General features: G+C 34.3%; 1 protein-coding gene across 3 annotated transcripts in view; it reads left to right on the plus strand.

The window, feature by feature from the left end:
• LOC149798495 (protein WWC2-like) overlaps positions 1-25119 on the plus strand; it is a 123257-nt gene that overhangs the window by 76204 nt on the left and 21934 nt on the right. For all 3 annotated transcript variants that reach the window (XM_089963698.1, XM_089963697.1, XM_089963696.1), the window contains exons 14-18: positions 1104-1298; positions 3528-3640; positions 22075-22175; positions 22871-22968; positions 23903-24160. In XM_089963698.1, the coding sequence (XP_089819824.1) occupies positions 1104-1298; positions 3528-3640; positions 22075-22175; positions 22871-22968; positions 23903-24160 (765 nt within the window). The remainder of the gene's footprint in view (positions 1-1103; positions 1299-3527; positions 3641-22074; positions 22176-22870; positions 22969-23902; positions 24161-25119) is intronic.

The raw sequence follows: 25119 nt of genomic DNA on the forward strand, positions 1-25119 counted from the left end.
CCCTGATGTTACTGTAGATAAAGCATAAGCAATTCTGTTGGACAGATTTATGAATTGTAACAAATCAAACTTAGTCTTAAGCTTATTTAATAAGTACTCTTTTGTTATCCTTAACACAAGCTTCACTTTTGTCATCTTCTGCCGTTAATTCTCTGCCATAGTGATTTGTTTTCAGATTATATTGCAACTGAAGTATTGTGTATTCCATGGTATTATTCATATAGACTGCTGTATAGTGTATTCCATGGTATTATTCATATAGACTGCTGTATAGTGTATTGCATGGTATTATTCATATAGACTGCTGTATAGTGTATTCCATGGTAATTTTTATTGTATATTTTTTATTAGTTCCTCTTATAAATATAAACATGAATAGTAAAATAAATTGCTTACTTTGTTCTCTCATATTGGGCTTTGTAATATACATGTACATCCACTGGACTTGACCAAAACCTTATGTAACACACTCACTTTTATACAACAAATTATAACAGAACAGATTGTTCCTTTTTTAAAATTACATTAATATCTGACAGTATCATGCTCCCACACTGAGGCTCTCATTATGATGCAAATTTTTATAAACGTATTTATAGTTGTTTGTCCTACATTTGTTTTTGTAGTTTTCATGGCGTTAAACCATGGCGTGTGACCTGCTGTATAGTTCCACTTGATCAGCATTTTTAAGTCTTGTATTGAATTCAATTTGAAGGATTGCTACCATAATTGTTTTGTTCATGATGCATTATTGAGGAATAGAAACCTAACTGTACATAGGTTTATGCAGGTAAAATTCAGTGAAATTTAGCTAATATTTATTTTGTCAAATGCTATCTAAAGTGACCATTATCTTGGATAAATGAGAGTAGACTGTATATGAATATAACTAAAATAAGAAAAAAAAATGCAGATGATCTGACTGAAATCAGATTTGCTTGATGATGGGTAGCCTTTTGTTTTCGCAGTCTTGCTTGAAAGCAATTGTACTATAAGGTTAGCATTTTGTTAAACATTCTTAAAATATTTCTCTGTTTATGAACAAGAGCCCTGCAAATGCCTATTTGTATGATGTGTTTAAGGTATGTTTCTTTACTTACCAGGGTTGTGCTCAGGTAAGCTTGGCAGATTTTGATCCTAAGGAAGTGTCCATACGATGGTACAATGTCCTGAGTTTCAAGTTTATGCAGTCAGACCACACTATGCAATCTTCAGTCAGTAGTGATTCTAGTATTCGAGAAAATGGGGAAAGCAGTAATACAGCATTGCCTGCACAGACAGTAACCGAAATTGGACAGGTAGGAGACAAAGTCTTCTTCAAAAACAGCAATATGTATTTTTGTGCTAAGGCCAATTGGGTTGGTCTGTTGGAATAAAATTATTTTTCTAATTATTTTTCCCCATCATTTACTGAAAGTGAACCATATTTGTTTGACCTGATATAATTCCTTTGGTTGCTTGGCCTAATTTAATTCCTACTCATTAACAATATCCTGTACAGTGGTTAGGAATGCACGCTCAATAAAATAACTTAAATAATTTTTGTTTGCTGGATATAACTTGTAAATTGAAATAGACTGATTAGTGAACAGCATGCAAAGGCAGGCATTGTTGAATCATACTTTCTAGTTTGGGTCATGTAGGAACTTAAAAATAGTGTGAGAAATTATAATTATTATATTAATTAGCATGATCTGCTACCTACAAATATAGTCTTTTAAGGGTAGATGCAGATGGATTAGGTATTAAGTTTTATGCAGTGTAAAAAAAGATTTGAAATATGAACAGAATAAAGAAAGAACAGTTTATGGGCATTTATCTTGTAAAATATAATGAGATGTCAATAATGATTGCGTTTTCTCATAACACATGCCTGGCTGCCAGTAGCAACCTTAAATTCTGATATCGTGTAATTTAAAGACAGATCTGGCCCTGTATTCTCAAAAATGAACAGTAAACTCCAGCATAAGATCAAAACCTCAAATCGTATATGAAATTTTGGGTGCACTGATGACACTGACATTAGGCAGTTGGATACAGGGACCCATCTTTAGAAAATCAGAAAGATTATGTTATTTAAGCTTTAATTGTAACAAAAGTTATAGACTGTCAGAGGTTGTGGACTTTGAGCTTCTTGCTCAAAAGGCCCCCATTTCACTAAAATTACCTCCCTTTTTCTCATATTGGGATCTTACATTAACTTGCTCATGATACTTAGACATTTTATCAGTATTTTTGACAGTTGTGAAATATAGTAGAAAGGATACAAAATGACCGTACAAAATGACCACCATAATCTGGAGCATATTATGTTACTGATGTTGTCTGTTCATCTAAATGTCTGTTAATAATTTGTTTTCCTCACTATAAGTTTAGTTGTCCAACATCTTTTGTTAATGAACCTTGAGAATGACTTGCTCTTGGGCTAAGGAATAATCCAATTTGATTGAAGTGTCAGAAGTCAGTGCGTGACTGAAATAAGAAAAATTGTTTCCCCACAATGACTTTGGATCATCACTGTCTACATTTACCAGACTTTGTGACTGATTTGATCTTGCGGTAAAGAAGAACTTTATAAATTTTGGACTTGAAAGATCAAACGTCAAGGACATACTGACAGAGAAAAGGAAAATGGTTTCCACACAGTAATTGGAGATCTCCATTTTTGGTTCGGCCTGTGTAGGTTCAAGTCTCAGGTTTGGCCAATGTGGGTATGTGAGAAAGCTTGCCAGTAGCTTCTCATGGGTCAGTGGTTCTTTTTGGGGTTTTCCCAGGTTCTTCCTCCACCATTGATACTGGCCACCATATATAGCCTATCTTGTGCTGAAAAATGGCATTAAACTCTACAACAATAACAACCATTTTTGGTTATTATGAATGACTTGCTGTTGGTATAAGAAAGATCCTGATTGATATTGAAGTTGAAAGGTCAAACTGACAAAGAATAACAAAATGTTGTCCACACAATGACATTTGTTCTACAAGTTACTCAAAGATTGGTGTGCATTATGGCTGGGTATATACAGTACAAGTGAGTTGCAGTCATGGCTCCTTGCAGTTTATTTGTGCAATATGATGGCAGTGTTAGAATATATAATAGAAATTGACTCTTTTCGTACCAGCTGCATGAGGTATTGCAGTCATGAAGACCCTCAATATTAATATTTAGGGTGTTTTATTTTGTGTTTGATAAGTTCCAAATCATCTTTCTTTCTACCCCACCCCCATGAATTAATGCTCTGCCATTTAAAAAAAAAACAGTAACATACCTTTATGGAAAGTTTTGTGTTATATAAAAACGTTATTACCGACATTATCCTTTTTATCTCCAAGTATTATGAAAATGACTTTTAGGGAGATCTGTGCATGAAAATACTTTAATCTATTACATATTTTGAAAATATTTTATTCTAATAAATTTTAAAATTATGTTGAGGTATGAAGTATTAATAAAAAGCTTAGATTTTAAAATAGTGATGCATTTCTTTTTTTTGTCAGTACATTTTCCTAACGCCTGTAATTTGCAGAAGGAGAACAAAGATAAAGTTGCCCAGCTGTTGGAGGCATCTTCTGCAAGGTTACAGAAAGTTCCCACTTGTAGTGAAGGAAGAAGTTCACCAGGAGATGGAGCAAAGGAAAGGTAGGGTGACAATTTTTTTACATCATAATGGCTTGATGTATAATACAGAAACTTTGATCCATGATCAACTTGATCCCTTTTGTTTAGCATAGATCATCTTAGTATAATGCTCCTCTCCCCATCAGTCCGTCACTGCCTTTATAATAATGTCCCTCACAATCTGCGAACAGGACACAACTTGCTTTGGCAAAGGATTTATTTTCACTATCTTTTCTTCCTCCGGATGAGAATATTCCCCATTTATTATAAAATATTTTCATCACATGAGGGGAAACCCAGGCCGCTTAATTCAGGTAAGATTGCATTTGATATCTTGTAAAGTCAGGAAGTTTAAAAATCTTTGGTATATTAAGGACTCGAATATAAATGTGTAGTCATTTCATGTCTTGCCATTTTGAAAAGCCATTTTGTGATCCTGTGAATGAAGAGACAAACCACTTGGATTACAAAACAGCAGCAGGCTGTTTCTGAATTAGGGATCATGCCAGATGTCAAACAGCATATTATAAGAAATGGTCCCTTATAGCCAATCACAGAAAACTTTCTGGGCATTTTCATCTTTTGGGTGCATTCCTACTGATGTTTTGGTTGTCATTTTAATACACCTGCCATAAGGCAGAGTGTATTATGTTAAGGTGTCCCTCCCTCCCTCGAGTTGTCCGCATTCAAGAGTTACCAGACTTTTTGGATAGCTCACACATGTGGTGAAGAAGAACCCTGTTAAGTTTGGAGTCAAAAGGTTAAAGGTTATGGTCTTTGTGACTGAGAGAAGAAAAACGGTATCTGTAAATTAATTTGAGGTTTCCATCATCTAAAGTTAAAAAAAAACTTTATGGATGGCTATCGATTTCATGTTCAACGGGTGAAAGGTTAATGCCACTTTGAATGAAAGAAGAAAAAGAAACTAGTGTTAATGTACATCACAGACCTTGGCAGAACTTCCTGGATATCTTACACTTGGGGTAAGGAGGAAACCTATTGATCTTAGATCTGAAAGTCCGAGGTCAAGGTCACTGAAGGAAGTGAAGTTTTTTCTGTACAACAACTTCATGCAGTTCTTCACTTTTACATTTTTTATAACTCCCATGAAATGCTTCTACATGCTACCTTCATGTTATCACCCTAGAGGACTATTAAACACAGGGTTGGCATACAATGTACCATTCCATTCTCTTGTTCTCATTTGTTTAACTTGTAATGAAATTAATATTGCGTTTGCCTTCATATATTAATATAAATAGATTATTATTGAAAAAATCACTTTTGCGAGTATAATGCTATGTTCACTAGAAATGTCACAAACAGAAATAGACCTTTCTTGGCAGGATAGATAACAGTTAAGAAATTGATTCTTAACACATTTAAAAATTCAGTAAAACTATAAGCCAGAACTAAATAAACTTCAGACATCTGTATCTTGCAATATTGGTTGTGTGCTTTTCTTTGTTTACGAAGACTAAAAAGTGAGCATCTTTCTACAACTAATGTTTTTAGTCATTATGATTTTCTCTGTATTTTGAATGCAAAGAAACTTGATTTTTCAAACAAGCCTCATGAATTGTGCATTACCAGTATAAAGACAATGTTGCAATAATTAATGTTTCATATTTTGATTTGTAAATCTGATACAGAATAATAAAAAGAAATCCTAGTTTAAAAAGTGATAAAAATTTACATTTTTTTTACATTTGTAATTTCATACCAAAAGGTTCAGAACAGGTAGACTATCTTTCTAGACCCATTTATTCACATGGCTGAAATTTTTACAGCTTTTCCTGTTGGAGGTTTTGTTGCACATAATTTTTAGGTGTAGATTATGAGTTAGCCCTTGCACTCACTCACATGCTTTCTGTCATATTTCTGATCGGTCTTACAGTAATTGCTGCATGTTTATATAAACATTAATAAATTTCAAGTATCTTTTTAAAGTTGTTTTATTTAATTTTTTTATTTTATTTTTTTAATTCTACTGACATGGATCAGAAGGACTTACAGGATGGTCTTTAATCTGTCCATCAGTCTGTCTGTATCATGACTGTCATCACTACTACTCCAAAACTACTTGGAACATTGCTTAGAAACTTTAAAAACATTAATCTCTTGGTCTGCTTGGTCAAATGGTGCTTCTTGAATATCCAATATGGCCTCCACAGGAAGTCTTACTGCTACTCTTCCAACATGGGGTTTCACTATAAGACTTCTTATGATATCTTGTTGGACTTAATCGAGTATTGTGCTCATCTGACACCCAGTATGTCCACTACAGCAGCAAATTTGAAACTCTCTTTATTGCTGTAGAATATGAGATAATTTTAACACCCCACAGTTAAATGCAAGAAATGGTATTATATTGAATTCCTGGAGTTTCTTCTGACCCAGTAGAGCAGTAGTCCCTTCAACGGTGTTTATGAGTGCTGTTAAGGCTTGAGGTGGAGCTTTGGAGGGGTAAATTGGGACACTTCATTGACTGATTGATTTGGGTTTTGTAAATATTGTACTGTATGGTTTAAAACCCATCTTCATTGAAAAGTTTTTGATCAGATGCATAACACAAAACATACAAGGTGCCCATTTTTCTCATAAAACTTTCTAATCCTAATGTATGTACATTTATCCACACTGTTGCACAGTCTCCATATTAAACATTTGATTAACCTCAATCTTAGTGTTTTTTACATCTAAATAAAAGTCAGATTTGACAAATAAGGGTTTTCTTTTTGTTCATTTTACATGAAGTATAGGCAAGATATAGGTTTTATCTTTACACGGACAGTACCTTTTTGATGTCAGTGATGTCAGTGGTAATGTTTTGCATAGATTCATTTCTTTGATCTTTTTGAACATATGTTGATCGAAACTCAATGATACGTTTATCTTGAGGTATAGTAAACAGTCAACTACTGCTCATGTTTCAGTGATTGCATGTTTGGTTTCTTACTGTTACATTTCCTAAATATTGTTCCATCTACTGTGTCATACTTATGGTTTAGCAAGTTTTATTTGTGATTATCTGTGCTTTCATAAAGGTGCAGTGACCTATTTTTTTTAGAGTTAATTGAATATACCAGAGTTTTTTTATAATCATGAAAGTTTAAAATGAGGAAGACAAATGTTACTGATCAAGTCTTGTCTTTACTTGATCTTGATTACTGTGGTGACAATGTTCATTCTAGGTTGCATCAATGTGCCATTAACCCAAATATTTTTTAGCTAATTAGCACAATACAATTGCCTCTATGACATAGATAGATTACATGAGAAGTTTCCATATATATATATATATATATATAAAATTGGCTAAATCATGTGCACCAATACTAGCTTACTGGCTTGGTTTCGTGGAGCTTAATTGCATTTTTCAGCACATAATAAACTATACATTGCAGCTAGTATAATTTGGTGGATGAAGGACCCATGAAGAACCACCAGCCTACATGAAGCTGCTGGCAAGCTTTCTCACATTCTATTAGATGAGCCAAGTTAGAACTTGCACAGATGCACAGACAGAAATGAGATGTGTGAATGATCTGTAAAGGTGAACACCCAACAACCAGGCATCCCTCTGGCATACTGAATCAAGTGTACATCTTATGAAAGATGATTGTTTGCATGGCCAACCAGTAATGAATGAGTAGTTAGGAAGTACATGCTTAAAGACAGGGCCTTTCATTAGATTTTAAATTGGTGTGTGAGTTGCCAATGTAGGCAGGGGCGTGGGGGACCTCCCCTGGTGGGGATACTGTTTTTTTTTCTTCAAGTAGCCATGTGTCAAGTTAAAGTTGCCAGTTGATCCTGGCTGATAAAGAAAATGAAAAGAGGTGAAATCGACAGCAAAATTCCTTTTGTATTTATTTCCAAAGTAGTTTACAGGGAGGCAAAATGTAGACTCAGATACCCAAAATACAGTTTTAAAGGGGGATGGTTATTCAGGCATGAAAAATTCAAATTCCAGGTGTGGCACATATAATTTAGTGGATGGAAACTTAGTTACAGATAATAATAAGGCTGATAATGCCTTCAGTTTCTTGCACGAACAAAAATCTAGTCAGAATATTTCAGACCGTTTTATTTTATTTTATATCCTTTTATGGTTTTCATGTAAGCCCTTGGGCAACGCTTTTCTTTCCTGGAATGAACACTTCACAAATTGGCTTGTATTCACACGTTATTTAATGGCTGAAAACTACATTTTACAGTTTCAATCAACATAGATAGACAAAACTGCACATGTTTTCCAAGTAGGCAGAAAGAAGTTTGATACGGCATTGGAATCTTGAGGCTGTCAGGCCAAGACATTTATTCCAGCAATCTGTCAAACTAGTTCTTTTCCCCAACTCAGAATAAAACCTTTAATAGCTTTGTATTTATTAAATATCCTAATTTTATTCACACATTCTTTAATTTTTAGTGTGTATTTTAATAAAATGAATTAGGGAATTTGGCATTTAATGAAAGATCCCTCAGACATAACTGGGGCTGCCATAGGCCTAGATACATACTGTGCAGTTGTGTCATTGGTGTGTCTGCACTGCAGATACAGATTTACGATTTAGCTTTGAATTTATAAAAATGTTGTGTTGGACATACCTATTTAATCAGCAGTCACAGGCAAGTGGATTTGGAACATAGGTTCTGGACCAATAAGTGACCCGTTTTTTACACAATGAATAGACACTCTCCTTCCGCAAATTTCAAAGCAAATTTCACATACTAATGGTAATTAAATGCATTCAGTTTTATACTGAAAGCTTGTTAATTTAAAGTACATTCCAATACTCTGTTTTTATATTTTCATTTAATACATAAAATTATTGTTGCATTGAACTTAAGTGATAATTTAAGCATAGTGTTTTAGAAATCAAAGATTCAATCTCTTTCTAACATGCAGAACAGTTCTTTGTATATTCATTTGGATATATTTTAACAATATTGCAGTATTGTTTTATTTTCTTCTCTTTATTTTCTACTTGAACAGTCACAGGAATTTAAAATGCAAACATGTAGTTCCCTCCGTGTGCCCCAGTGTTAAAAAACTAACCAACATTGTAACAAGATGCAGTTCATCTAAATTTACATCACAATCAAAATAACTATTGATCTCTGTGATGCATTTGCCTTTATGTTGGAAATGTTTTTCAGTTTTATCCTCAGATTTAATTAATAAATTCAATTCCTCTGTAATTCTTTAAAGACAAATTGTAAGTCCATTCACTTGAACTTGCTCATTAAAAGTTATAATTGAGCAGACTATAAAGTTGAATCAGATTTTAGCTAAGGTAGGTATTTTAGATGATTTGTAAGGTAGGTATTTTAGATGATTTGTAAGGTAGGTATTTTAGATGATTTGTAAGGTAGGCATTTTAGATGATTTGTATTGTGTAATGTCTCTTGAGAATTAAAAAACATGGGGCAAAATTTTCTTTAAACGCAGTGCATTTTTTTCCCATGCCTTGAATCTTCATATGACTCTCCTATTCTTTCCTTATCTAGATTCAGTAAAGTAACAATACAATCTCTGTCTCTGTCTCTCTCTCTCTCTCTCTCTCTCTCTCTCTCTCTCTCTCTCTCGCTCGCCTGCTCGCTCGCTCACTCAGCAGCAAAAGTCAGTCGTTTTCACTGAATGTGACTGCATTTCTTAAAATTACAGATGTGACATTTTGAATATTTTAAAATGTATAGCAATAAATCAGTCCTGATATTTTATAAGTAGGCTATTATTGAATATTTCAAGTTGTAAAAGTAGTTCCAGGGTGGGTGTTTGATACGGAAATTTTAGGTGTACGATTTGGAATCACAGATTGAACATCTGTATCGAATGTCATATCAGCCACGTAAGATTAACTCGGTGTGTAATAAAGTCCATGACTGCTCAGTGCATTACATCTCATTCCTATGGCCAGAAGGTTGCAGGTTTGAATCCTGCCCAAATCAGGCCAGGTCAGCCACAGTGGTATAAGTTTGAGCCTGAGGCTCAAGTCCAATTGCCATGGCTTTGTATCATCTTTTATGTTGATGTAATATAAAAAACCATCCAGTCCATCAATCAATCACCTTTATTGAAATATCTCTATATGCAGTCAGCTTGTTTACAAAATCAGTTTTGCACACATACATGTTAAGATTATCCTGCTTCTCAAGCCTTTTATTTTTAAATAAGAATCAACACCAAACAATTCTGATCCACCGGGATGGAGTAATAATCATCAAAATTGCTGCTGTTACTAATTAACTGCATTCCAAAGATTGCTCTGGAGTGGTATTATATTTTTTCCTGAGGTTTTGCAGGAATTGTTTGGATGCAGTAGCACAAATTGCAATTCTGGCTTGAATTGATATGTCTACAATTGCTTTCCCATCCCTATTTTGCTGCCTGCACTTAAGATACATTTTCTGCTGCAGTCTCGGTGATGGTAGATTCCACTTTACCTAATTCATTGTAGTTTATATGTTAGCTAGTTTGGGCCTCTTACGAAATCTTATGAGGTGGACATAAACGAGTTTTAAGGGTTTGTGTATAAATTGGCATGATTATAGTCTGAATTGATATAAATGTTTTCAGTAATTTGAACTTGCAGTAATTGATAATGGAAAAGCATAAAATAGTTTGCATTTGGCAATCATTTGGCTCATACATAATGGGTTGTTTTCACAGACGTCACGACTGAGTATGCAAATACCCACAATGCAACATGCGTGCACCTTGCGCAGCTATTTTGAGACCCTAACAAACCTTTGTCAACATTAGTCATCATGTATATTCAAGATAATAATCTGATTTAACTGTCGATAAGGACATTTACTTCATCGAAACGGTACATAGATTGTGCTTGAAATTAAGTACCCTATAGCACGAAAATAAAAATAAAGCTGGAAGTTCCCTTGCTTATATTGAAAGACAGAATAGTGAATTTGAACTGTAAGCGTGTATATTGCTATCAAATAAAAATGAAATCCATTTATTTTTTCACAAACAGACAATATTGACATTTTTAAAAAGTGTTTTGTATCATATCCCTAAGCTTGTCATCTTGAAAAATCATTTCTGGACAATGATTTTCGGGATGCAAATATCAGTTCTGAATTAAAATTTCATAGCATGTGTTTTATGTTGGAAATTTTATGTACAAATACTTTTCGTAACAACAGGTGTTTGTGCCAAAGACAGTTGACAAACCGATTTAATTAGTATGATCAAATATTGTATTTGTGGTGGAGATGATGGCCGTTGGATGATATCGAAGGAAAGAGATAACCATTAGAGAAGTTTCATCTTCAGTGTATTCAAATGAAACACGTGCCTAACAGAACATGACTTTGTGTTGAATGTCAAAACAAAGTATTCCTGAAATGCTTTTAGAAACATGAAATTATGCTTTTACAATTAGCTTTTTAACTTGAACGATAACGAAATGATTGATTTCAGCCCATGAAAACTGAAAATCATTTACATGTTTCTACTTGTTTGTGTATCCATTTGTTTATGCATTTGTTATCGATCAATCAGTCTGTTTATAAAAGAATAACAAAGATGGTTGAAATTAAAATGTTTTGCTTGAAGAAAACAAGTAGGAAAGTCATGCATTCGGTCTCGTGCGGTTAACATGCACAACAGAATGTGATGTATTATTATATTTGTATGGACAAAATTGCGACTTGCATTCGCAATTATGCTAGAAGAACAATGTTATTAGGTGCCAGTTTGTGCGGCTAGGGACTCAAAATGGCTGATATGGAAGTACATGTTTTGTGACTACGTGTGAAAACAACGGATACAACTTAAGAAAATTTTAATATTTACTAAATAAAATGAAATTTGCAAAAGTTTCTAAATGAAAGTTGTTTCAATTTTTTTGTTTTATTTATTTGTGGAAATGTTTTTGTACATGCTGTGTCAAACTTGTGTCCCTTGTGGCTTCCATTGCATGTGTGTGGAAACCATCTTTTTAACTTCTTCTAATGGCAAAGCTGATATTGATCGAACTTTGCAGGAGTTATCTTTTCCTCTACAGGTCATAGACAAGAAGAGATTATGGGATGGTCTGTTGTCCATTGTCTGTCTGTCATCCATAGTCCATCTGTTAGCATATGAGTCCATCTGTTAGCATATGTTTCTTATCACTACTCCTCCTAAACTGCTTGGATGATTGCCATGAAACTTGACACACATTTATCCCATGGTTTAGTTGGTTTGGAGTTAAAATGGATATGCTTGGAGTTCTTGAAATCTTGTTACTACCCCTCCTACATGGATGGTCACAGCAACACGAGGCTTTGTTCATGAGTGAAATGTTGCTGATCTGACACCCAATATGGCTGCCACAACAGCTGTTTTGAAAACTTGCAATTTCTTCGCCTGAATGGATGATCATATCAGTATGGTGTTTTCAGTAAAAGACTGTGTGATGTCTGGTTGGTGCTAAATTGAAAATGGTACCAATCTGACATCCATTATGGCCAATACAATGGGGGGTTATTCTTGAAAATCTTGTGATTACTTCTTCTCCTTATGGATGGTCATATCAACATGGAGTTTTCAGTAAAAGAATCAGTATGATGTCTAGCTGGTCTCGAATAAAATAGTACTAATCTTGCATCCAGTAAGGTCACCATTGCAGCCAGCTTAAAAATCATGATAAGTCTGCCTTAGCAGAAAATCATTGATGTGTGGTTTTCACTAAAAGATGTCTTATGCTGTCCAGTTGCTCTTAAATGAAGATGGGGACAATCTGAAATCCAGTATAGCCAGCACAGCAGCCATCTTGAAAATCTTGTTATTGCTACTCCAGAAAAAAGAAAGTCAAGCTCTGAAAATATTGTAATCTTGACTCCTTCCACATGGATGGTTTTATCAATATAGGGTTTTTACCAATAAACTACTTATTATCCTAAATCATACCAGTCATACATCCAGTATGGCTGCCACAATGACTGTCTGAAAAATCTTCCTGTCACTACTCCTCCTGAATGGATAATCATTATGTATGGGGTTCTCACCAAAAGACTTTTAATGATGTCTACTTTGACTTATTCAGTATGTACACTGTGGCAACTGATTTGAAAATATTATCAGTGACAAATATCAGTGATGGACATCTGACAGTTAAAAAGAACAAATAGTCTTATCTTGACTTCCTGGACACACTTCTCACCCATTGGAACCTCAGTCCCTTCAAGAGAATTTTGTTTGTGACGTGTTAAAATTTGTTCAAGGGAACCACCATAAAAGTTGTGTAGTTTTTTTGGCAACTTGGTGCAAAACCATTTTTTGACTTCCTGAGGAAGAATTAATTTCAGTGAGCCTTGGCATTGTTGTTAGTATGTGCTTTATCAAAAATTAGATATGGATTGGCTTCTGTAGCAGTGGTGTAGCTTCTTTAGCAACCAAGCAGGGTGGAAGCTTTCTTTTAGTGTCTTTTCTAGAACATTTGAACTACTTTTGATTAATTATGGTAGGAATGTGTCTTAGGATATGCTTTATCAGATTTGAATCCAATGTAGCATCATCACCTTTGGTCTGGCTTTCAGAGGAAACATAGTTATTACCTAATTCTACTTTTTCAGAATGTCAAGCAAATTTTGATCAAACATGTTATGAATGTTTCTGTCAGAATCAATTCCAGAGTCATTACATTAGCAATGATGTGGTTTCCATTGCAAACGTATGGAGGAGCCATTAAAATATGAACTTCCAGAATAATAGTAAAATATATGAAAATACTATCAATGTGATCGAATTCAAATATTTGCTTGTTCACCTTTACACATGTTTTTCTTGCATGATATATGATCAGGCTGTTACTTTTATGCTGAAATGTTGTCCAACAAATCAAAACATTGAAGGCAGAAGACTGTCAGCCATTTAAGAAGCTAAATCATTTGGCACAAAAATGTAAAATGGAATTCAGATACTTGGCCATTACTAGAAGAAAAAAAATAGGAATGGCAACAACTACATTTATTGGACAACCATTTCAAGTTGATCCAAGTATTGCTGATTATGCCACCATGTAAACCTTAGTGGAATTTTGGAAAGTAGCCATCAGCCTCAATTGGGTTTGGAACTGCAGTTTCTGAAACTGAACTGAAAGTCATTAAGATCTAAGTGTGCTTTACACATGCCAGTAGTTTCCCACGGGTTGGTGGTTCTTATCAGGTTTTTCTGGGTTTTTCCTCCACCAGTTACACTGGCCACAATGTAGAGCCTATCATGTGCTGAAAAATGGTATTAAATCCAAAACAGTAAACAGTGTATTTTACCAATCTTTTACTTGAAAAAAATTGTTGACTTCCCCTGCATCAGCTTACTCTTCTGAACTTGTGTTTTTTTTTTCTGCCAAAGCAGTGCATAATATTTCATTATATCTAGCTGAAAATTGGTGTTTATATAGCAAAAAAATAGGCTGCCATGCTGACAAAGTTTGGATAGGATTTGCTGGTATGTGAATAAATAATGCTCAATGAATGTTTTCTCAAACTATGGTGAGGCTTCTACACAGAGCAGGTGGAAAACCTGTGATAGTATTCATCAATCAGGTGTTGATTTTGTTATCAATATTTAAAAAATATATTTAAAAACCCCATCATTGATTGACTTTTTCTGTAAAACTGCCTTACTATTAGACCAGTTGAAGTTACTCAAAGAAAAACACATGTTAAGCATTTAAGATATTGCAAAAGTTTGTTCCAAATAGCTGAAAATTATCATCATGTACAAGGTAACTGCACTGCACCTCATTGCTGAATTTAAACTTTAAAAAACAAAATTTATGCCTTTGGCTTCTTGTTTCTTTTCATCATCAACATCCCCACCCTGCGAAGATATGTACTGTTGGTCCAAAATGAAGATGGTTTCAATTTGATTTTTAATGTCGCCACATCAGTGGCAATCTGAAATTATTGTCACTACTCTTCCTGAATTGTTGGTTGTGTCAGCAGAGGGTTTTGCTTGAACAATTTCTTGAGATATCTAGTTGCTCATCATGGTAACCCATAGACATTTGATATGCCTGCCACAGTGGCCATCTTGAAAATCTTCTTACCGCTCTTTTTCCTGAATGAACAGAAATATCAGAATGGGGTTTTCACTGAAAGACTTCTTATGATGTCTATGTTGTCATAAAGGAAAATGTTGATGATTTTACTTCTAATATGACTGCTACATTGGCCTTAACTGAAAATCTTGACATCTTAGATTTTTCTATAAGGCTGGTCATTTTGACATTGTACTTTCACCAATAGACTTCTTATGATGGCTAGTTGGTTCTAAATAAAAATAGTGCCAGTGATATTGAATGTGGCCACTTTAGCCTGTCTTGAAAATCTTGTTATCATTGCTAACAAAGTTGTATCAACATGGGGTTTGTACCAGAAGACTTTTTATGATGCCTCGGTGGTGAAAATAGTGCCAAGTTGACATCCAACATGTCTACCACATTAGCTAATTTGAAAATCATGTTATCGATGAAAACAAAGACTCGTTAAGCATTCAGCACTTAACAGAATGAAATGGTCTTATCTTGAATTCCTGGAGGTTCTTTTCAGCCAAAGAGCTTCTGTCCCTTCGATAACCATTTGTTAAAGCTTACATTAATCTGTCTATTCATCATACTGTTGTTATAAAACTGATCCTAATCTGAAAAATTCAAAATCACCCCTTAGGAAAATTCCAGAGCAGGAATTCCCCCAATGTGTCCAACTCTTGGATAAAATCAAAGAATCTGTGACTGGTTCTGATTACAATTTTGTTCCTCTTACCTCCAGCGTGGCACCATTGAGACAAGCGTTTTATTGCTATTGCCACTCTTTCGTGAATAGTGGCACTAGAATTGAATTCTCTCTAAAGAACATATTCCGGTATGTTAATGTGAGTGTGTCACCAAGAAATTATGCATCCAGATTTTAATGGAATCAGAATTTTTAAAATAGAAATTATGCTTTTTTGTGCATATTTTTAATGGAGTTATTAGTATGGTTCCTGTGAAATCTTATGATGAATACACTTGACTTTCCAATTTTCTTGTATATGCATGTACCAATGAATAATTAAATCTGTAATAACTGTTTTTAAATATAAGTTGGTAACTGAATCACTGAAGTCTATTTTTGATTAGTTTTGTATACCTACAAGGAAGTACATATAATAATATTTTCCTCAGTTAACTGAACTGACTGGGTTGGAGATGGCATGGTATGGAACATAGAACAATAGCCCATTGCAGACTCAGCTCATCATATTTAGCAAGGTTTCACTGTACATGTACAAGTGACAATGTAAATAAGCGCAGTAAAACAAGAAGGTCTGTTAGATCTGGTTTACAAAACTTAAAAATGTACGTGTGCTGGCGGGCAACTCGGCACCCTTTTCAGTGAGAACCAGTTACACTTTGGAAACACGATTTTCTGAAACATTCATATTTGCAGGACATACTGAAAAGGTCTGACTGATTTTATTGACAATAAAATGTGTATTTCAGACATTGGGAATTTTTAGAAAGAAACTTTTATTTAGGCTTGACTGTAAAATACTTAACAGTTGTGTATAATTGCCAAGATATAATTTGGGAATAAACCATTTAATTTCATGGGTAAAGAGTGATTAGCATTAAAACAATTGTCCAGTAGTCATTTTCTAAAAGAGAGGAAATCGTAAGTAAAACAACCCCAAAAGTAATTGAAAATTTCATCTTTAGTTATGATACTGCATTACTGTGGAGTAAAAACAGGGAGTATAGTACGCTGTATATTTGATTATAATGAAAAAAATGCCCACCACTAACTTAAATGGTTTTGTTCCAGTCACTGGTTGTAATTGGTGCAGCTGTATGCATTTTGCATTACCAGTATGGTTGGTTGTTTAATATGAAAGTTCTTTCTGCTTTTCTTGCTCTGTAAACAAAAGGTTTAAGATTGGTGGTGGATGCAGTGTGTGGCAGAAACTATAACGACTCCAGATAATTTCAGCGATTAACTTGTTTTAACAGGCATATATGACAGTTGATTGAGCAGGTATTGGTAGACAAGATTCGCTCTTAAATCTGTCAGCTAATTAATTTACAGTGAGAAACTTCCAAAGATTTGTATATTGTTTATTGCTTGGATGAGTGTGTCACATGACTGAGCAAGCATTTATTGGTTGCTGTTTGCCTTGGACTGGGCAACAGCTGTTTACAGGATGCACTGAGGACCAACACAAAGACTTCATAGCTTTAGTGTTGATGATTCAGTAATAATAACATTAACAATTATCACCGCTTCAACAAGCTAACATCTTTTAAAAAATAAGTGGGACGATATTTTTTTCTTAAGAAAATTTTGGTTTTAAATCAAAATGTGTGATAAACAAGATGTTTACACATTTTACAAAACTGAAGGAAATCCTCATCATCTGCAGATTTGCCATACATTTAGAATGCTTATAAAAACATATCTTTTACATGGGTTTAAGTTTTTTGTATATTGTACATTAAAGTGATTTCATGAATAAAATTTCCTATATTAATGGTTTCGTTACTTTTCTCTCTCTCCACATGTTTGGACAAATTTCAGCTTGGTTTTCATGTAATATTTTTTTTTTACAAAACAACAAAATTGAATGTGCAGGAAATATGTTATTTTATTGGAAACCATTGCTGTTGATGATGTGATTCTTGTCATTTATGTAATGTCTTGGAGTACTTCTTAACAAAGCTTTTCATCTTAACATACCAGACATAACTTTGGGTTATTAATGTGCACAAACTTGCACACAAAAAACCATGAGAATTTTCCTGCAGCATTTCATTGACTAAATGCCAGACATTTGCAGTCTTTCTCGTATGTTTCTCTGGCAAATGCATTTGCTTGAATGCATTATGGGCAACAGGCTCCAAGGAGAAAATGTAAATGATTAAAGGTACTATTTGATCTTCTCTGTTGGATGCTGTTACTGTCAATTAAGATGATACACAATCTTTGAATCATCTTTGGAGAATACTCAAGCACCGTTTTCAGTGTGCTTAGCATTAATATACATACACAGTAAATGAAAGATAAGAACCATATTCCTGTAATCAAGTTCAGATGTCATGTTTGGAAAGTTCTAACATATTCAGTTATTTTCATATTCAAAATCTGTATCATACTCAGTGGTGTTAAATTGTATCATGCTCAGTGGTGTTAATTTTTTTATCATGCTCAGTGGTGTTTATATTGAAATTTATAAGATAGTGGTGTTTATGTTCAAAATTTATATTATACTCATTGGTGTTAATATTTGAACATAGCATTGTTTATATTTATAATTTATACTGTGCTCAGCAGTTAATATTTAATATTTGAACATAGCATTGTTTATATTTATAATTTATACTGTGCTCAGCAGTTAATATTTAATATTTGAACATAGCGTTGTTTATATTTATAATTTATACTGTGCTCAGCAGTTAATATTTAATATTTATACCATGCTCATTAGTGTTTATATTTTTAATTTATATGTTTCTCAGCAGACTTTATATTTTAAATTTATATCACACTTGGTGGGATTTATATTAAAAAAAGTTGTAAGACATAAAAGATGCATGAAATATATATAAAGTCTTGGGTTTGAGCCCTGTCTTTGCCAGTGCTAGTATGCATTGCATATGCACTTGACCTTGTTTGCTACCGTGCATTGTGTTGGTACTTGACCTTGTTTGCTAGTATGCATTGTTTTAGTACTTGACCCTATTTGCTAGTATGCATTGCATTAGTACTTGACCTTGTTTGCTAGCATGCATTGCATTAGTATTTGACCTTGTTTGCTAACATGCATTGTGTTAGTGCTTGACCTTGTTTGCTAGCATTGCATTAGTACTTGACCTTGTATGCTAGCATGCATTGCATTAATGCTAGACCTTGTTTGCTAGCATGCTTTGCATTAAAGCTAGACCTTGTTTGATAGCATGCATTGCATTAATGCTAGACCTTGTTTGCTAGCAAGCATTGCATTAAAGCTAGACCTTGTTTGCTAGCATGCATTGCATTAGTACTTGACCTTGTTTGCTAGCATGCATTGCATTAGTACTTTGCTGGCATGCAAGACAAAATTGGGCATAATCAACCCACTTGAGTTTAGCCTGTGATGGACTGGCATCCAATTTGTGGTTGGGTTGGGGGGACTGTATTCCCCTTGGAGACTAACCTGTCATGGATTGGCATCCACTTTGTAGTGGGCATTTGGGGGTGGCTTACTGTTTGGCACTTGACATTGCTTCTGCCACTTGACCTGAATAAGCTGAGTACAAAAACACCCCTTGGAGATTAGCATGCTGTCATAAACTGACTTACGATTGTTTAGGTAGGGGTAGGGGTATGATTTAGCCACATGAATATAGCCTCAAATGGACATGCATCCTATCTATTTGTTATTTCTGGATACTTGTTCTTTCATGCCATTGAACAAAGTGCAGAGTATATTTTGAGAAGAAATTATTTACAGGATTGTGAGGCAACTACAACCTGTTTATCATGAAGTCTGTCCAGTTTTCTAGTCTGAGCACCTACATGTTTATATTTAACACTATTTCTCAGCCTATTAAGTAGTCATGTATCATTATTTGTAGATTGATCATACAAAACTAGATCACTACAACCTATTTTTCAATCTCTAGTATTCATCTTTAAGGTCTTCTATTGAACATGGTTTCTCAGATACTGTTGCCAGCAACTAACATTACTGCAAAACAAAATGACGTCACGGATATTGTGTGTTCCAGTGGTTTATGAGGTTTTGTGTAGTAATAGCTTCTCACATAATGTGGCCGTGAAATTTGATATGTAGATGAATAACAGAGTACTACTGTATACTATTTAGACAAAACCATGCTTTGCAAAATATCATCATGCTGATGATGTTGACTTTCTTGTGTATTTTTATAAGCACAAATTTATCCAAGCCCCTCTTCATACTCCTGGTAAGGTGTGCATAGTTCCTGGATAAAGAACTTTGAACAGAAATGAAGGTTTCACAAAGCTGCCATCTTCATTGTATGAAAGACCCACCTTGAAATATATGCAGATTTAAGCAATTTACTTTACTTAATCAGGGACCCCCAGACTAACTGCAATTTCTCATATGCCAGTTTCCTGTAGCCTCACTAGTATGGTAAATGTGCCTTTACAGAATGAAGGAAGTTGTTTGGTACAGGTAGGCTGCATTATGACCTTGGTTGAGCTGTAATATGGTTAATATGCCTTTTACAAAATGAAGGAAGGTAATGAGTAGAGATGGGTTGTACTATGACCTTATCATGAAGATGAAATCAGATGGATACAACTAAAATGCTCATGTTGATGCAAACTGTTGGAGACATTAATGCAGAAAGTTGCATAACATATAAACAGTTATTACAAAGTATAGTGAGTGCAGAATGCAGATTCCTTATCAAGATGTTTCTCTTTGTTGGCAAAGAGGCACTTAGGATTTGGATATATTTTTTATACCAAGTGTTTACCCATTGAGATGTCCATGAAATATATATATTATGAGGTTTGGTGGTTTTCATTATTTCCTTGGCAAAGATATAGATCCAAAATAAGATAGACCCTAATCTGTCCTCACATTATGTACTGGCAGGCCTGGGTCTGTGTTGTTTGATCAACTGATTAATCCTAAGAAACTGGGTAGACCCATATCTGGCAGCACATTATGGAATAAATCTGGGTCTGTGCAGTTTGCAGGTGGATTCAGCCTTGGTGAGAATACTGGTATATATGGTAAAAAGATGGTTTGCTGCACATATCAGCATAATTTTGTTGAGGTCAAAAGAATCCAGATAGAGTGTCTTGATGTGGACTTTTGAGTCCTATTGCTCAGACAGATCTGTAATTACAGGGGATGATTTCGTGCCTCATACTGAGATGGATTGATGACTGGGGTGGGGTGGGCAGGGGGTTGTGGTGACTGGTGGGGTTGGGGTGGGGGAGTGTTTGGTTTCAGAATGAAACTATAAAGTTGTTTTCTGCCTTTTTATATCCTTAAAAAGTTGCATGTGACTAAGTCCACTTTCTGTGGGAAAAGAAAATGAACAAATGGAATGATTCAAAAGACTCTGATTTGTTAACTATAATATGTACCCTTTCTAAAAGATGAAAAACCATCATGCCATCTATATATTGTATAGATGAAAAGAAGTAACTTTTACTGGAAAACTCCCATTTTCCTGCTAGGTGGTCACCTCATCTCATGTTACAAGTTGAAACTTTTGCTTGCAACTATGCCTCTGAAGAAACCAATGTTTAATTTTCTGGTATAGTAAGTCAGAATGTTGACATACACAGCATATACTACTTTACATTTTTATTGATGAATGTTTTATATTTGTGTAATATTTTACTGGGTTTTGTACGTGCTCTATCAGTTGATAATACTTTACATTTTCTTTGTGTAAAATTGCACTGTTATATTTCAGTTGATTATACAGTTCTTAGGCAGACCTGCCACTTACCCTAATGTACTTGGGATCACCCCAGATTTTTGCTTAAAAATCTGAAAATTCTGATTTTCTGACTTTCTGATTTGTTAAAATGCCCCCAGAAATTATGTTTTAATTTATGATGGCTGTGCCACCTTCACAGAGAACAAAATTCTGTGAGGAATACACTACAATCATACTGTGACAATCCATCATTTTTATATTTTCGTCTTTTATGCTGATATTTAGTGTGTTAATTTAAATATGGTATGACTGTAGCTTACATTTTTCATGTTAAGTAAATAGCACAAGACAGCAGGGATGTCATTTCTTTTTTTAACGTTTTTGTAAATATATGGTTGCAAACACAGCCTTTTTTCTTTCACCAGGAAGAGCCACCAACCTATGGGAAGGTATTGGCAAGCTTTCTATTTAAATGCAGATATAAAGTAATGTCCCATTGCCAACACATTTTGGGTGTAAACCAGATCTTGTGTGCCATTTTCAAATTTTCTTTTAATGGCTTTGTTGTGCAGAAGAGGTGCAGCTGTTTTGTTTATGATCTCTCTTTTCATCAGGGAATGTGAGCAAAATAACTCTTTGTAAATGAGTGATGGAAAAATCCAACACTTTTATCTCACATTTATTAGGCTGGAACTTTGCAAACTCATTTTTCTACCCACAAATTTTGACTTCTTGGATGCGAGTTCCCTTTCCCACACAGGTATATGTGATTAAAATTAATGATATATTTTGCTTTTGGATAGAAAAATCCCACAATGGAACTTGTAATAATTTGGTAGGAATTCCCCAAAGCCTCCTTCCTGCCCACAAATTTTGACCACATAGGTGAGAGTTCCCAGTCCCACACCAATATTGTATGATTGTATCTACTACTAATATTTAATTGTTCATAATTATACCTCGTTAATATATTGTAACTTGTTTATAATGAATGGGAAGTATTTAAGACTTGCTGACTTCTTTTTATTCTTATTGCAGTAATTTTAAATCCCACCCAACAGTCTCCTCACTGAAAGAAGAAAGCAGTGATGAATCTACAATTATCTCATCACAGACATCAACACTCACACGAAATCAAGGTAACTTAACTTTTAATTGCCTCACAAAAATACCATGCAGCAGATAACAAAAGGATGTCATTTTCTTTTATGACAGTCCTGCCTGCCATTATTGTGAATGAATAACTTTTAATTCAGGGTTTTGTGAAAAATGAGATTTTTGTGGGTACGTCAATTTATGGATTGGGGGAATGGGCCTTATTGTCTTTTCAGAAATATTATTGTTTGTTGGGACATTGTGTTAATGGTTTATAGCAAGCACAGGGTATATGAAAATTGATGCACATGAAAAAATAGTTAATTTTCTGAAATTCTAAATCTGGATGAAGTAATTTGCGTTGGGTTCCTATATTCATCAGGATCAAGCATCATTATTGATCCAGCCAGGATTTCATTGTTTACTCCGCCTTCTGCTACTGTATTACTGTAAGGGCTATATGTAGTTGACATCATTAATGGGGCCTTCAGAGTAAGCAGTTCATAAAACTTGTTAGAGAGGAGTCTTCGAATCATTGAAAAAATGTAATGTAGAAAAACTAAATTTAAATGAAAATGCCTGTGGAATACCACCACAGTATGTTTCTTTATCTGCTACATTTTTCTAAATTCAAGTAATCCAAATAATTACTAATATATGTTAATTTGAGCAAATTGAGATTTTCAGGGTGGTAATAAACAAATGTCAGTTACTCGGACCTTTGACCTTAACATTATAGGCCCAGAGGAGATGGCGAAACATGGAGATGACACACTGACACTGGAGGAGGAGGAGATGGATGGGGATGAAGAAGAAATGGAAGAAGAAGATGAAAAGGTAGTTGTATCATTGTCTGTTATGATTTTTAAAGGGAGGTAGCATATACCTAGAACTAAAAACTGATAATTCAAACTTTTTATTGGTACAGACTGAAAGAAGACCAGAATGTGTTTCTAAGCAAGTATCAACATTGATATTATTTCAATTGAAAATCATTTTGCCCAACCCCTTGGACAGTTCAGCATAAGCAACACATTGTGTGCAATCCAAATTTTTTTCTATTTTGTCTTAAGGCAGTATGGTGTTGAATGCCATGTTTTGTGGATAAACAACATCAAATTCTATTATTCAAAACGTAAATTTGTAACCTGCCCTATTACAACATTATCTTTTTTAAAGTCATTTTTTGGTGTCAGAAGGATAAAACAGGTAAATTCGAAAAGAGTTAAAGATTGAGAGATAGTTTACAATGGATTATGGTCAACTGTTAATTAATCCCTTTGAGTGATGTTATGTCCATTTGATGGGCCCCAAGTGGCCGAGTGGTCTAAAGAGCTTATTCCAGATCCCTGCCATCTCACCTCTGTCTGCATGTGTTCGAGTCTCAGGCCTGGCTAATGTGGGTACATGAGAAAGCTTGCCAGTTGCTTCTCATGGGCTGGTGGTTCTTCCCAGGGTTTTCCAGGGTTCTTCATCTACCAGTTATACTGGCCTCCATGTATAGCATATCTTCTGCTGAAAAATGGTGTTAAACCCTACAACAACAACAATGTCCATTTGAGCCTCTTTGATATGTATTTGTTTTAAAATGAAAATTGAAAAAATAAACAACATGCATATTGAAATACTTTTTTTTAACAAATCTGTTAAAACTGATCTAGAGGCTTCCTGGTTGATCTCATTAAATACTTTGGTCTTATTTTCAAATATATAGAGAGTATCATTTTCTGCAAAACTCCTGTATTAATTTTGATAGTGTCTTTGTTGACAGGATTACAGAGAAATGGAGATGATCCAGGAGGTCATACAAGGGTTTGAGAATGCCCTAGAGGGCATCATTTCTAGTGAGGATTCTACTGACAAGGATGATCTTCTGAAAGTTGACATGTGCGATGCAGGTACCAACACTGATGGCAGTTACCCCATGCAGGATCGGCATCAGTCACATGAAGCTGCAAGGGGCAGCACCATTCGCAGATCTCAAACCTTCTCACCAGCATGTCGTCCAGGAGTTAATTACATATGCAAAGTAGGTCCAAATCTGTTTACATTTTGGATTGATAGTCAAACAAGTAATTGCAAGATCATTTGTTTTCTTTGGAAATGCATTGAAGAGTAAGTGACACCTGGCCTTTAATGGAATAAAAAAATAGGATTACATGAAAGATTTCCATACACTAGTCATGGCAGGATTATTTTCTTCATTTTGCTATAGTTTGTTTATGCAAAATAATCATTTGAATTATTAAATACAGATTTGTATAAAGTAGGTCCTACAATTGTAATACTTCATTATCCTTCTGCTTTTAAAAAAATATTACAACTGTTTTGATACCCTCAGTCTGAATGTGCAGTATCGTTCTTTCTGTCTGGTACTGCCAGGTGAAACTTAATTAAACCTTTGCAGCTATATTACCCCAGTCATAAGCATTCAATACTTGTTTATACAGTAACATATAATTTTGAAGGTCTTTTGTCAAAATTTAAATCAACCCTTTTGTAAATGTCTTTAAATGATGGAATATTTAATCAAATCATCTTAAGGAGTTTAGGTTGGTTGAAAAATCTTGTTTGAGATTTTATTGGCACACATAAATCAGGGTTAAACATTTTTCATTACAAAATAAGATTCTAATACTTTGCATTTATTGTTTTTTTTTCATACTGTGATAGGAAATGTGTATTTTGTATAACATACACATATATTGCTCTGGAATACTTTAGAATTAAAGGTTTGAAAGGCAACAAAATAATTTATGCTCATTATGTTGTTTCCACATAGCAACATAATACAGGTCAGCAAAGTAAAGTTAGAATTTGTATTCTGTACATTGAAATGGCTTTAAATACCAATTTATAGGAATATAGTCAGATTTGTTTCGTGTGACTCATTTTGTGGTTTTGTACATAATCATCTTTTTTGACATATATGTTTTGGAGACTCTTGAAAGAGAAGCTTCTTTAGATTTGGAAAATGCATGTTTTATA

The sequence above is a fragment of the Sinohyriopsis cumingii genome, chromosome 6 (genome assembly GCF_028554795.1).
Source record: "Sinohyriopsis cumingii isolate HCF-2022 chromosome 6, ASM2855479v2, whole genome shotgun sequence".
Lineage (NCBI taxonomy): Eukaryota > Metazoa > Mollusca > Bivalvia > Unionida > Unionidae > Sinohyriopsis > Sinohyriopsis cumingii.